The sequence below is a fragment of the Lissotriton helveticus genome, chromosome 9, assembly GCF_964261635.1.
Source record: "Lissotriton helveticus chromosome 9, aLisHel1.1, whole genome shotgun sequence".
In the NCBI taxonomy this organism is placed as follows: Eukaryota; Metazoa; Chordata; class Amphibia; order Caudata; family Salamandridae; genus Lissotriton; species Lissotriton helveticus.
Genome location: NC_136070.1, coordinates 1,160,693,354 through 1,160,706,176, shown reverse-complemented (window position 1 = coordinate 1,160,706,176; position 12,823 = coordinate 1,160,693,354). Strand labels below are relative to the sequence as shown.

Sequence of the window (12,823 nt, the reverse complement as noted above, 5' to 3'; positions counted from 1 at the left end):
GTGGTGCTCGACTGTGAGGAACAGCTGTCCCCAAGCGGCACTGCATCACTGTAAGAGAAATGCCTTTGAGGTACTTGAAGGGTGATGGGGCTGTTGCAACTAACCAGCCTGATATTAACCAGACAAACCTGAAGCATATAATCATGTAAACCCCAAAGTTCTTAGGCTAGAATTTCAGTAAAAGTGGAATTCTACTCTTACTGGAATTCTGCTAAGAGTTGACTCCGATCACAGATAAGACGGCCTATGACAAATGGCAAGGACAGTGAAAGAACAACAACTTCGGAAGTAGAGGCAACTTCGTTTTAGGACTAGGGGTTTGGGCGCTGATGGCTTCCATTAAACCAGGAGTTATGTTCTCAAACGGAAGTACAACATTTAGCACCATATCTCAAGGAGAAGCAGAACAATCTGAATCCTAGAATATGTTCGGTGTGATATTCTACTGACAAGGATACTACTACCAAGAACTGCTTCCACCAACAATCCAGACAATTGCACCTACCTAAAAGAGCAGCAAAAACTGGAAAGCGATTTGGGTTCAGGTCCAGCTGCTTGGCAACCTCATGCATCAGGTACTGGCTTGTTGTGAGACTTTTTCCATTGCGGCTCAGCTTGAGGGCATGGGCGCTGAAATAGTAGGGGATGTTACACAACGCATAATCTGAGTCATAAGCGATGAGGCCGTGGAACCCGTTCTCTCTGCAGAAAGCAATCACTTCTTGATGATGATCTTCAATGCTTTGTGCGACCTTGGGGGAAAGGAGAACAAGAGGACTGTGTTACAACGGTGCGGCGGAGCCAAAAGAGCAAACGTCACCTTGAATAGAATTTCATGCAAATCTCAGAAACATTTCAGTCTGTACCAAACCAATCGCTGCACAACGTCAAGAACATCGTGTTTCTCAAAGTATAATCTGGTGGTTAGCCCTGTACAAACGAGATAAACATGTCTGCAGGCCAAGTCGCTGCTTCTGCAGCAGGTAGCGCGCTATTAACAGGATGAAAAGGTCTGTTCCATCAAGGACTGCAAGGTCTGGACTATTTAGATGTCATACAGAGGATACTGCCATGTGGGAAGCATTATATAATCTAGGAACTGACGTCAAGCTTGTATTGCTGCCTGAAAAGACCTGGATTGCACCTACAAGATGGCTGAAAAATGCTCAAAGTACTTCCGTGAAAAAGATAGTCAGTGGAAAATATCAAATGACCTTCTAACGTGACCTCTGACAACCAGAGGGGAAAAAAATAGAAATGGTCTTAAGCTGCTTTCAAACCCAGCTCACAACCACAAAAAGGATAATCGTTTCAAGTTCCTGTGTGGATCATTCAAAATATTTTAATAAATAAATTACGTGCATTCTAGATTATATGCCCTGTGGCAAGGAAATAGCCCCTAAGGAAAAACAGCATTTGTACAGCATTCTACATTTATTTCACTAAAATGTGCATGGAGGTCTATCTACGTGATCAGCAGCATCGGAATTTGAGGATTACAAAAAAACAAAAGAAAAATACACACACAAACAGCTGCAAAATAGTCAGTTCAGCCCTGTCAATGCATTTCAGTCCAGCAGTGCAGTGGCATGGAAGGGGCTCCTTTCTACACTTGGAGGGTATTATATAATAGGCTTACAAGACGCGCTTTGCTTTTGGCAATTTAACTCAAAACCAGCACCGGATCGGTGCGCCTATAATGAAATCAATGAAAATACGGGATATTAAATAAGGTGCTTTACGCATAAACCAAAAGAAAGTGAAATGGCGCAACCCCAAAGGCAGCAAGGGCTTTGGATGCCCGACCTCCATGGCAGTCAAAGGTGATGATTCATAATAGGGGAAGGGAAATAATCAGCTCCTAAGAGCGGAGTAACCTGTGGGCAACAAGGCAAGTGGCAAGTATCCTCCACAGTTTTACTACGCACATATAGCAACACATGTGCGCGAGCTCATACAGTATGTCTACGTCAGCTGTTCTTAATCTTTTGACTTCTGTTGATTCTGACTGAATCATAAAAAAAATATATATATATTTTTTTTTTTTATAGCACAAAAACATACCAGACAATTACATTTTATTCCAGGGCACAACGTTTTTCGAACCATGTTTCCAAGTGCCACATGTGCAACTATTTACATAAGAAAAGCCACCTGCATATCAATGGATCGACAGGATCTTCGAAAACGACTAAATAAAGAAGCCCTCGATAAGACTGAGGTATGGACAAATACTTCGTTTTCTATAAAGACTGTGGTGAACTTGTGTCACAATGTCTAATGGGATATTTATCAATCCAATACTTGCAAATGAGACCGTGCATGATTGTGCAGGCTTACACAAATAAAGAGAGACAGACGCTGGCTAAAGAGATGGTAGATTTGCTGCTAAAAAACCAAAGCAACACCGGAGTACCTACTTTTTACAGTAGCAACAAAGCAATCAAGCTGCCACATATGCATACTGCGGTGGTGTGGAGGAACACAGTATGGAAGAGGTGTACGTAATGTAACTTTTCACAACACTTCATTTACAAAGCAAAGAAAGGCAACATTTTTTTTCCTTTTCCTTTTTAGGTCTCGGACTATAGCATTGCTTTAGCAATGCTAGTTTGTCTAGATTATAGTAAGGCTTTCAAAAGTCTACCCAAACTGCGGATCAGGTACAGTTCATGTGAGCCAGGAGCATGCACATCACACACCATCGGCATCAGACTCAAGACCGTGCAATGTCAGAGCATGTTCTAATGGCTCCTTTGCTCGCACTCCCCCTCACTTCTCCTCTGCTTTAATCAGGCTCCTTTGTTTGTACTCCCCCCCCCCCCGCCCTTCTCGTCACCTCTATCAGCATTACTTATTCACTTGTGACGGCTCTTTCTAGCAACTAGACATTTTGTTCACTTTGGAGATACCTTCTTTTATAAAAGCTGGTAATTTACAGACCAACTGCAAGTAGTGCGGGGGAGGAGGGGTGGACAGATTGTGTGCGGCTCTGCTCGGCCTCTCACTGTTTTTATTGCTTTCGGCTAGTACATACACGTGTTGTTTTGCAATTGTTTGTTATTTCAAATAGCCAATGAGTGCAGTGCATTTAATCCGGCTCCGGGTACATCAGTGATTGGCTCAGCTGGGGTTTCTACTGAAAACCGATAAACCCAAAACCTCAAAATGTGTGTTGAGCTTAAGAGGGGCCTATTAGTTTGCACTTGATTGCTGCTCGTTATTGTTAATGTAACATACACTCGCTGCCTCTGCACAAGTACACAAGACACCGATTGTGCGCCTCTTTGCCTATATGACATTCATATACATAAATGCTTTATGCACACACACTAAATATCACTTCCAGTCGTGTCTATGTTAGAAAGCACAATTCAATTAAGCAAAAGACAACACTAAAAATCGAATTTCTTAACTTGTCGCTGTGGTTTCAAAGTTTTAATGGTTCCACAACCAGCCGACATGTGTTTCGTCGCGTTAGGAACAGTGTGTTCGCGACTCCTCAGGGCTGCGGTATGAAAAACAAAAGAAAAAGGTTGCTCCACCGGTGATAATTCCGCCCCGGCGGGGCCCGTGACCAATTACGAGGAATTTCTTTTGAAGGTTGCCTGGTGAAATATTGGGTCCTGCGCATAAATTCACAATAGGATGATGCTCTGTGGATAAACGGTGTCTGAGCGCGACTCTCAGTGGAGATCGCACTTAAATGTGCTATTCGGAACACGGCGACCCGGGAGGATTTGACACAGCATACGCTTGACTTTTACCTAAACACGCACCAACTTGGGGTTATCCGCTCCTTGCGGACTGCCGGTAACACGTCCCGGGCATACTGCACAGAGAAATACTATTTAACTGCGATCTCCACGGAGTGTCGCGCTCAGACACCGTTTATCCACGGAGCATCATCCTATTGTGAATTTATGCGCAGGTCCCAATATTTCACCAGGCAACCTTCTAAAGAAATTCCTCGTAATTGGTCACGGGCCCCGCCGGGGTGGAATTATCACCGGTGGAGCGACCTTTTTCTTTCGTTTTTCATACCGCAGCCCTGAGGAGTCACATCACTCGGGGGCACCACCACATCACTCGGGGGCACCACCACATCACTCGGGGGCGCCACCACATCACTCGGGGGCGCCACCACATCACTCGGGGGCGCCACCACATCACTCGGGGGCGCCACCACATCACTCAGGGGCGCCACCACATCACTCAGGGGCGCCACCACATCACGCAGCCCAACCAAATCATCACTCAGCACCACAACAGCACTGTCCTTGCTTGCTAACATTGCCATAGCCAATAGGACTCGCATTAGGAAAGTGTAAGCTATTGGCTTTGTGAATAACAATGCTATTGATTTATATATTTTCAAAGCCAACACATTAAAAAAAATGTGTAATTTACAATACTAATAGCTCACACTTTCCTAATGCAAGACCTATTGCATTGCAAATGCTCGTTCTGCTCGCTGCTTATGAACCAGGGTCGGTGTGTAATGATGTGAGCTACAACAGTTGGTGGTTTCCGCCTACCTCCAAGACTTACTACCCATACACAAATCTCAAATTGTATGGGATGAGTGCTACAGAATAGCTAACACCTCCATTAACATAAAAAAATCTATAAAGAGCAGCAGGGGGGGTTTAACAAGTTGGACCTGTGACATGGGGAGTAGTACAATTAACCAACGAGCTAGCTATCAACACTTTCCACAATATACCCTGATGGCTTTGTTAGTACTTTCATCTATCATTGTGGGCTACCATGAAAAATTGCCAGTCCTTGGCGAATAATACCCTAGCCACACACTTCTTCCCTACTCATAATATCCACAGTGCTGGTTACCAACTCACCATTTACACACTGCTTCTCTTAAACTTGGAATCAGCAGTATTTGCCCCTTGCCTACCCCCTCTAGTAAGTGATGCTTCCTCACTCACCAACTACATAGTGCTTTTTCCTAAATTTGCGGTCTTCACAGTGCTTTTCCCACACTCCCTATGTGCAGTTCCTCTCTTACGTACCCCACTGCCGCCCAGCGCTGCTTTTCCATTCACCATCTGTACAATACATCTTGCCAGCTCACTTGCAGGCGTTTCCTGCACAGTGATTTCCAAAAACTCTCAGCGTGCCCAGTGCTTTATACGCTCTCACTAGTAGCACGGAGATTCTTCCCATCGCTGTATGCATCTGTCGGCTTACTGATCGGTGATGGGTTGTTCCCCATCACTAGAACTAGGGAGAGGAATGGCATGAATACATGATTGTGGTTTATTTAAAACATTCAAACAGGAAGCATAAAGTATCCGTTTAAAAATACTGCAATAAACTCTAGCAATTTGAAACAAATTTTAAGCAGAAAAATGCAGCCATCTCTTTTAGGTGTACCTCAAAGAGAGGGGGGGGGGCACAACATGATGAACAAAACAAATATATATAATCCAGCAGTCAACCACAGCATACATTACAAATCTACTTCATACAGACTAAAAAAAAGCTAGGTAACTCTTGACATTTTATGAAAGGAGTAACTAAACCTCCCTTTTTACAAAAGACCATATTCATTTAAAAAACAAATTAACCCAACGGTTAACAAAGGGGGCGGGATGTGGTCAATGGGCTAGAAGTAGCAAATGTAAGGTGGCAGCATAAGCCTATAGGAGAAAGGTGCCACCTCTGGTATACTCAAAATTATGAGGTGAAAGACCCAATAAAATAAAGGGATTGTGGGCTATCAGAGGCCAGACAGAGATGTTGCATTAAAAAGAAGGGACACAGAGTTATAGAGGCACACAATGGGGCATGGGTAAAAGGCTAAGGGGGAGGGATGTACGGGGATAGTATTCAGAAAATGATTTTGGTGGGATGCTCTCAGACTTGTGGGATTCTGAGGTGGATCCTTGTACCATTTTGAGATCAGGAATCTTCAATGCTTGCGCTTATGTTTTCTTTTCTTTGCTGATATTTCCAATATCTATGAAATACAATAAAAATACTTCATCAACGAAGTAAAACTAGAGAATGGGAAAATTTAGCCACATGAACCGCCTAAAAAGAAATAAGAATAAAAAAGGGCAAACGTGGGGTTTGAAGAAGAAATTATCAATTTAAAACAAACTGTAATAAGGGGACAATGGTGTCAAGGAATTAAGATCTAGGCCAGCAGAAGAAAAGATACTGGCAAAACCCGCAGCTTTCACCTTTGGATCTATTGGCTTTCCCAGTAGCTTTTAGTCATTCTGAACAGGAGTAGCATGACCAAAGAAGAACCCGCCGCCCCCCCCCCCCCCACAAAAAAAAGCCTACAATGCTGCTGGACACAATTTTGTAGGCAGGTGCATGTGCACACCTATTAACTTAAGCTAGGGCTTTTTTTTTTAACTTTACCAATCAGTGTTGGATCAGTTACTAAAACGACAAAATGCGAGGTTTTATTATTTAATTTTTAACACAGGTTGGGGGTGGAGAGAAGGAACACAGAGGGCAGCGGATCGGAAGCAATAGAAGGGCCCATGTGGGGGAGAAGCAATAGAAGGGCCCATGTGGGGGGGGAAGCAATATGGTGGGCTGGCGTGGTAGCAGAAGCGGCATGAGAAAGAGAAAAGGGGTAGCGTAGATGAGAAGTTCAGGGATGAGAGGGCAACATGGAGCTGGGGGTAGAAGTACACAGGACAAAAAGCAATGTGGAGTGGGTAAACACTCGGGACAGGCATGATGGAGGGGGTGGGAGAGAAGCATATGGGTGAGAGCGCATGACAAAGCTTTGTAGGGGTCAAGAGAAGTACACAAGAGAGACCACCGGAAAACCCATGTTCTCTCATGGAGTGCTTACAGAACGAAACAAGTACTGGTTGTTAGTGGTGATGTGCAGCATGACTAATGGGGAAACTCAAAAAAGTGCTATGATGCAGTAGCGGTGTAATTTTCTAGACGTGGCACGATGCATGCACATGCCTAAAAAAATGCATGTACTGATCGAAGTTGGATTGGTAAATAAAAAATAAAAGGTTTGTGGAAAAAAAGTTATTTTTATTAAGAAAGGAGGGTGGAGGGAAGCATCACAGGGGCTGGTGAGGCAGCAAAAAAGAGGGAGCTGGTGGGGGAGAGGGTTACGAGGGTGGAGTGGAAAACAATCAGCTCACAAAATGGGCAAGACAACAATGGTGAGTGAAGGAACAAAAGATCACAGGGGAGCGAGAGAACAACATGGGAAGGGGAGGAGCAAATGAGCAACATAAATGCAGGGGGAAGGACACACGGGCAAGCACATCATGGTGGGGGAGAAGCATATGGATGGGAGCAACATTGAGCGAGGTGGGTGGCAAAGAGAAGTATACGAGGAAGACAGCTGGAAGACAAATGTACTCATATGGAGTTTTTTACCATAAAGAAAAAAGAAGGATAGTGGTGGTAAGTTGGGGTTGGTAATACGTTGACAGGGATCGTGGTGGTAAGCTGGTTAGGGTGGTAGGGTAGTAGTAGTGTTGGTTAAGTTGGTGGTGAATAGGGAGAGAGGCTGGAACAGTGGTGCTTAGGGTAGGGTCGTGGTGTTTAGGGCAGGCTGATGTTTAGGGTAGGATAGGGTAGGGTAGGGTAGGGTGGTGGTCAGGATGGAGATGGTTAGGGTGATGTGTTAGGGACAGGGCGGTGGTAGGGTGGCATGTGTGATGGTAGGCTGGTATCTATGGTCGTGTTGATGGTTAGAGTGGTGGTATGCTGGGGATGTTAGGGGTAGAGTGGTGGAAATTGGCTGGTTAGAGTGGTGTGGTTAAGGTGGAGGTTTCTGTTGTGGTGCTTGGTAGGTCAGTAATGTTCAGGGTTGGGTGGCTATTAAAGTAGGCAAGTGGTGGTGTTGGTTAGCGTAGGGTGGATATCAGAGTAGGGTGGTAGTGGGTGTGAGTGTGGCGGTACAGTGGTGGTGGTAGCATGATGGCTAGGGTGGCAGTAAGGGCAGGGTGTGCCTAGGGAAGCTTGGTGGGTAGTGTGGTGGTGGCAATGGGAGGACTCCAAGGGCTTTATATTAAACAAAAGTGACAACACATGCGCTCTTTCAAGAGAGACCTCAAGATGAGTGCCTGATAAGTGCACAAAACACCACCACAAATAATGCAGCTATCAAGGGTGTGAATTCCTATAACAGACGCCCAGGACATAATGTTTGCGGTCAAGGACAACAAGTTTCAATGTGTATTTGTCCTTTTGACAAGTAGGCCCAACACCCTGCAACACAAACCATTTGGCTGCCAGCTTACAGTACCACATTATGTATCAGGGAAGGGTATTGTCTGCAGGGAAGTGTACTGTTTGCAGCTATGGTAATTACTGTGTTCATATGTTAATGCTGGTCAAACTAGTATTTATGGTTTATTAATGCAAAGCCTTTACTATTAGCGTGAACGTTCTAAGGAAATGTTGTAAGATTGGACTGCACTACTGACAACTGTTCCAGTATATACACACGTTTGCAAAGTTTAGCAGCATGAGGCTATGTATAATGCTCCCAGAATGCTCTCTGATTAGATGCAAATATTTGCAAAGGTATGAAAGCAAGATGGATTATTCTTTGCTCTCTAAATAAAATATTCACAAATAAATGCAGCTACAATAGAAACATTTTGCTAAACTACTGTAACATTTTAGATACCATTTCTTTGCAGCATCATTTATAAATCGTATTGATGCATACTATTATTTCCCAAATATATTCCTAAAGGAAAATCGGAGTAACAAGTTTCAACAAGATTAGGGAAAACATAAAAATAAACGAGCATTGGCAAAATCAGTAGGTCTGAAACTGGTGGTCAGCCTTTTGGTTTAGTCAATGTGTGTCTTGTTTTGACATGGTTTTGGTAAAAGCTTATTGGTGTGGGAGCCCTAACCATTATAACAAGCATTGGCAAAAAGCAAAAAATATTTTGGGTTTCAAAAGCACACATTGCTTCTAGTTCCTGGAAATTAACAAAACTACTTTGTGTGCCAATTTGCTCCTTGTGAAAGAGCTGAATGCAGTCACTTATAGTGAAGCCAAGCGAGAGATAGACATAGAATTTTAATACACACAAAAGGTATTAGTTAAAGGCAGACCTAATTTGGGGTCCAATTATTAAAGAAATCTCAAAAGTGCACCAATGGGATATTTCCTTACATTAGTTCAGATGTACGGCTTTCATGAACTCACAAAAGTAGGTCAAGAAATAGATTTTCCTAGAAAATATTTGTGAACTGCATTTTAGCACGAGCAAACATGCATTTGTAGATTTCCTCGTGCGAAAATCTGTTGAGCGTTTGCAAGTTCACTTTCCCTCCAACCACTTTATCCCAACTTTGGAAGAAGTTTTACATCTGCCATTGTCAGGAGTACATTTTCAACTTTTCACAGTATCGGAAAAGATTAGAAAGGAACTAATGAAAGTTAGTAGGTTTGCACAGACTCAAAAGGGCATTCCAATCCTGGAACTATTGCTTACCACTACCTTCAGCTCCAGTATGTAGATATGCGGAAAAGTAGCAAAATAAGAAATGCTAGTATTCAAATACTACTAGGGTATGAGCCCTGGCATAATCGGAGGCACTATATCAGAACTCTTATATAAAAATTGCTGCCATTATTTTTCACTGCACGACATGGCACAAAGGGACAAGTGGATTTTGTTACATGGCAGGTAGATGAATGAAGCAACCTGCCCATGGACAAGTAGTTATTTTAATAAATTTCACACGCCTGGGCCATGCTCCAGGAGAGAGACAAAAACAAGAAGTGGAAGTAAAGCCCACAAAAACCAGTGAATAAGAAGCTAGCAAACAAGTTACACTAAAGCCAATGTTAAAGCAAAGACTGGCTCCAAACCCCAAAGTAAGCTAAAAAGAGGTATTTTTGAAACCAGCAACTTGCTCTTTCTGGTAGGCAAGACCTAAAAATGAGAGAAGAGGGTGCTGAAAAAGGCACATACAATATATATTTTTCAGCAAGAAGTGCTTACTACTGGTTTGATTAGTCAGACTGGTGTCATTCAAGCTAAAAAATTAGATGAACCTGGCTGTATCAGAAAAGTAGTTACATATGAAGACATTTCTGTCCTTCATATGAAGACATATCTGCCCTCATTTGGTCAAGTTCGAACAGTAAATAAATGTATGCTTAAGTGACAAATAACATTAAAACAATAATTTTGCCTTTATTGAATAAGATAATCAACCAACTGTCAGTAGCATTGTGTGAAAAAGTAAAGTGCACTGAGTGATTGAATACCACGAGGAACCCTGCATAGCAGCAATAACTTGCAGTAAATATGTAAACTTTGAGCAGTTTTTACCTGGTAGGAATTGAGGACCACTTCTCCTTGATGATTTTGGAGGCAATTCATTTACGCACAGCTTGCTTTAGGTCCCGCCACAGCAACTGAACGGGGTGGACTTCTTGATTTTGGTTGCACGAGTTCCATATCCGGATTACTTTCTAATGTAACCAGTTCTAGATGTACTGGTGCATTTTTGATAATTGTGATTTAGCATGACCCACTTCCGGCTAATCTTTAACTGTTGGACAGATGGTCTAACATTTTTCTCTAGACTGCGCCAATGTAAAATGTAGTAAATGGTGGACTCAATGACTGAGGAATTCAGGACCTGTGGCTGCAAAGCAGGTGCAAATCATCAAACATCCATTACCATGCTTGATGATTACTATGAGGTTCTTGTGGTTATACGCAATGTTGAATATTCGCTAAACAGGTCATTCTGAATTACAGCCAAACAATTCCACTCTGCACTGTTATGGCCAGAGGGCATTGTTCCAGAAGTCTTGTGGTTCATTTAGCAACAGTTTTACAAACGTACGCCATACAGCAAAGTTCATTTTGGAGCGAAATTCTTTTATGCTGGGTCATCTTGCACAAAAGCCACACTTGCACCATTTTCCTCAATGACAAAATTATGTTTACCCCTAGGTGATTTTGCTAATACACCGATTACAGGGTAGAAGAGCACCAGTTTTGAACTTTCTTTATTTGCAAAGTATTTTCCTAACTATGGAATTATGGACATATTTTGTTTGGAAATGTCCGTCTAATGTATGACACAAACCTGAATACTCCAGACCAACCTGACTACGTTTCTGGTTTTATATACAGGTAGTGGCACTTCCTGACAATCAAGTAACCATGGTCACTTGTTTAGCAGGTCCTAGTACCAATTATCAGTAAGCGTTCAATTAAATTCTTAATGAAGTCTTCTGGATTTTGGCTAATATTTTATGTATAATAATGATGACAAATTGCCATTTACGTGCCTTATTTGTTACAAGATGGTATACTCACCTACTTTAGGACTTGAAGAGTTAATCAATATGAGATATGTTAATATGTAAAACCACAAAACCTTAGAAGGGTATACTTTAACTGTACCCATATTGCCCTGGTGTAGCCATCTGGCTTTGTTAGAAGTGGAACATCTCAGGTGGTAAGTGTGTTTCTAAAGAATCTACTTAAGCAACTGATATGTGGGATAACAACTATAAGACGGCTGACTTCATGTGAAAAGCAGGAGGAGATTTTCAATACATGGTAATTCACATATGACATCATTTTGTTTAGAGTATTCAATTTTCGGAGGCCAAAGTCAGGCAATCGTAAAATGCCTAAGCAGGTCTGCAATAATAAGAAGAGTGCACCAGGGCCAAGTAAACCATGAAGGAAGTCCATCTGCTTTAAGTATTTTTGAGGTGATCTTTTTGTGTTACATTCAACCACACTCTGAACAATGTATCGGTGTAAAGGGCGGCAATAAATTTCAATAGATTTCCTGGAATGCCTCAAGTGTGAAATTTGGCTCAAAAGAATCTCTCCATTAACTACGATAACTACATTGTATTATCGCAGTCTACAAATATGCTACAAATAAATACATTTTGCACAAATCAATACTTTTTGGAACTATGGAGGAGCACCAATAGCTCCTATAAGTGGCAAAGAAAAATGCAGTCTGTTCCAATGACATTAACAGAGGCCGCCCTGTCTGGTTAACTGTTTTAAAAAAATAATCATACACCACATGCTTTTTAATGAATCAGAACAGTTAATCCTTTTCAACTCTGGCACCGCCTAGTTAAGGAATACAGTTTCATTAAAGGCATGATCTAGAACCTCTGCCTGCCTATTTATTCTGTCATTATTATTTTTCCAGTATATGTCAATTAATAAACCTTCAGGCCATGCTACACTACCCAGAGGCCATGTGATACTCTATTTTGTAGGCAGGACACAATTTTGTAAACTAACTATTTGCTTGGTCTTTCATTGGTTTGAAAAATCAGGCCACATTACAAAGATGAATATCAATAGTACTTTCTGGTAAAACATTAAAGTGTCTATCTGGAGTGGGATAGAACCGTGAGTGGTTTACGGTGATAAATCAAGCGATTTCCTTCTTCTAAGCAGACACAGAACCTTTTAGAAGTACTTGCTTCAGGTATCTCATGTTTCAACTTGATTTCATTGTCTGGCAACAAATTCTAAATTTAGCTGTAAAGTCTGGGCAAGGAAATGTTTCCAATGTCAGGATCTTGATGGCACTGTTCTAGATCAGCTGTAAGACTATCCTTAAAATCAGAGACCTTTATTGGGGTGAGTGCTCTTAAAACACAAGCTGAAAAATCTGTGTTTAATCCTTTGCACCTTTTTTGGGCCAAAAAATGCAAATGCAAATGTTCTGTCGAACTTGTTGCTTGAAATGGCAACTTTTAAGGGTCCTATTTTAAGAGGGGTGGGTTTGTAGAACAAGTTACTTAACTTCGCTAACACTATTTCTGGAGGATACAATA

General features: G+C 42.0%; 1 protein-coding gene across 2 annotated transcripts in view; it reads right to left on the bottom strand.

Annotated features, from left to right (window-relative positions):
- FAM120A (family with sequence similarity 120 member A) overlaps positions 1–12,823 on the bottom strand; it is a 401,275-nt gene that overhangs the window by 319,010 nt on the left and 69,442 nt on the right. For both annotated transcript variants that reach the window (XM_078661614.1, XM_078661613.1), the window contains exon 2: positions 506–752. In XM_078661614.1, the coding sequence (XP_078517740.1) occupies positions 506–752 (247 nt within the window). The remainder of the gene's footprint in view (positions 1–505; positions 753–12,823) is intronic.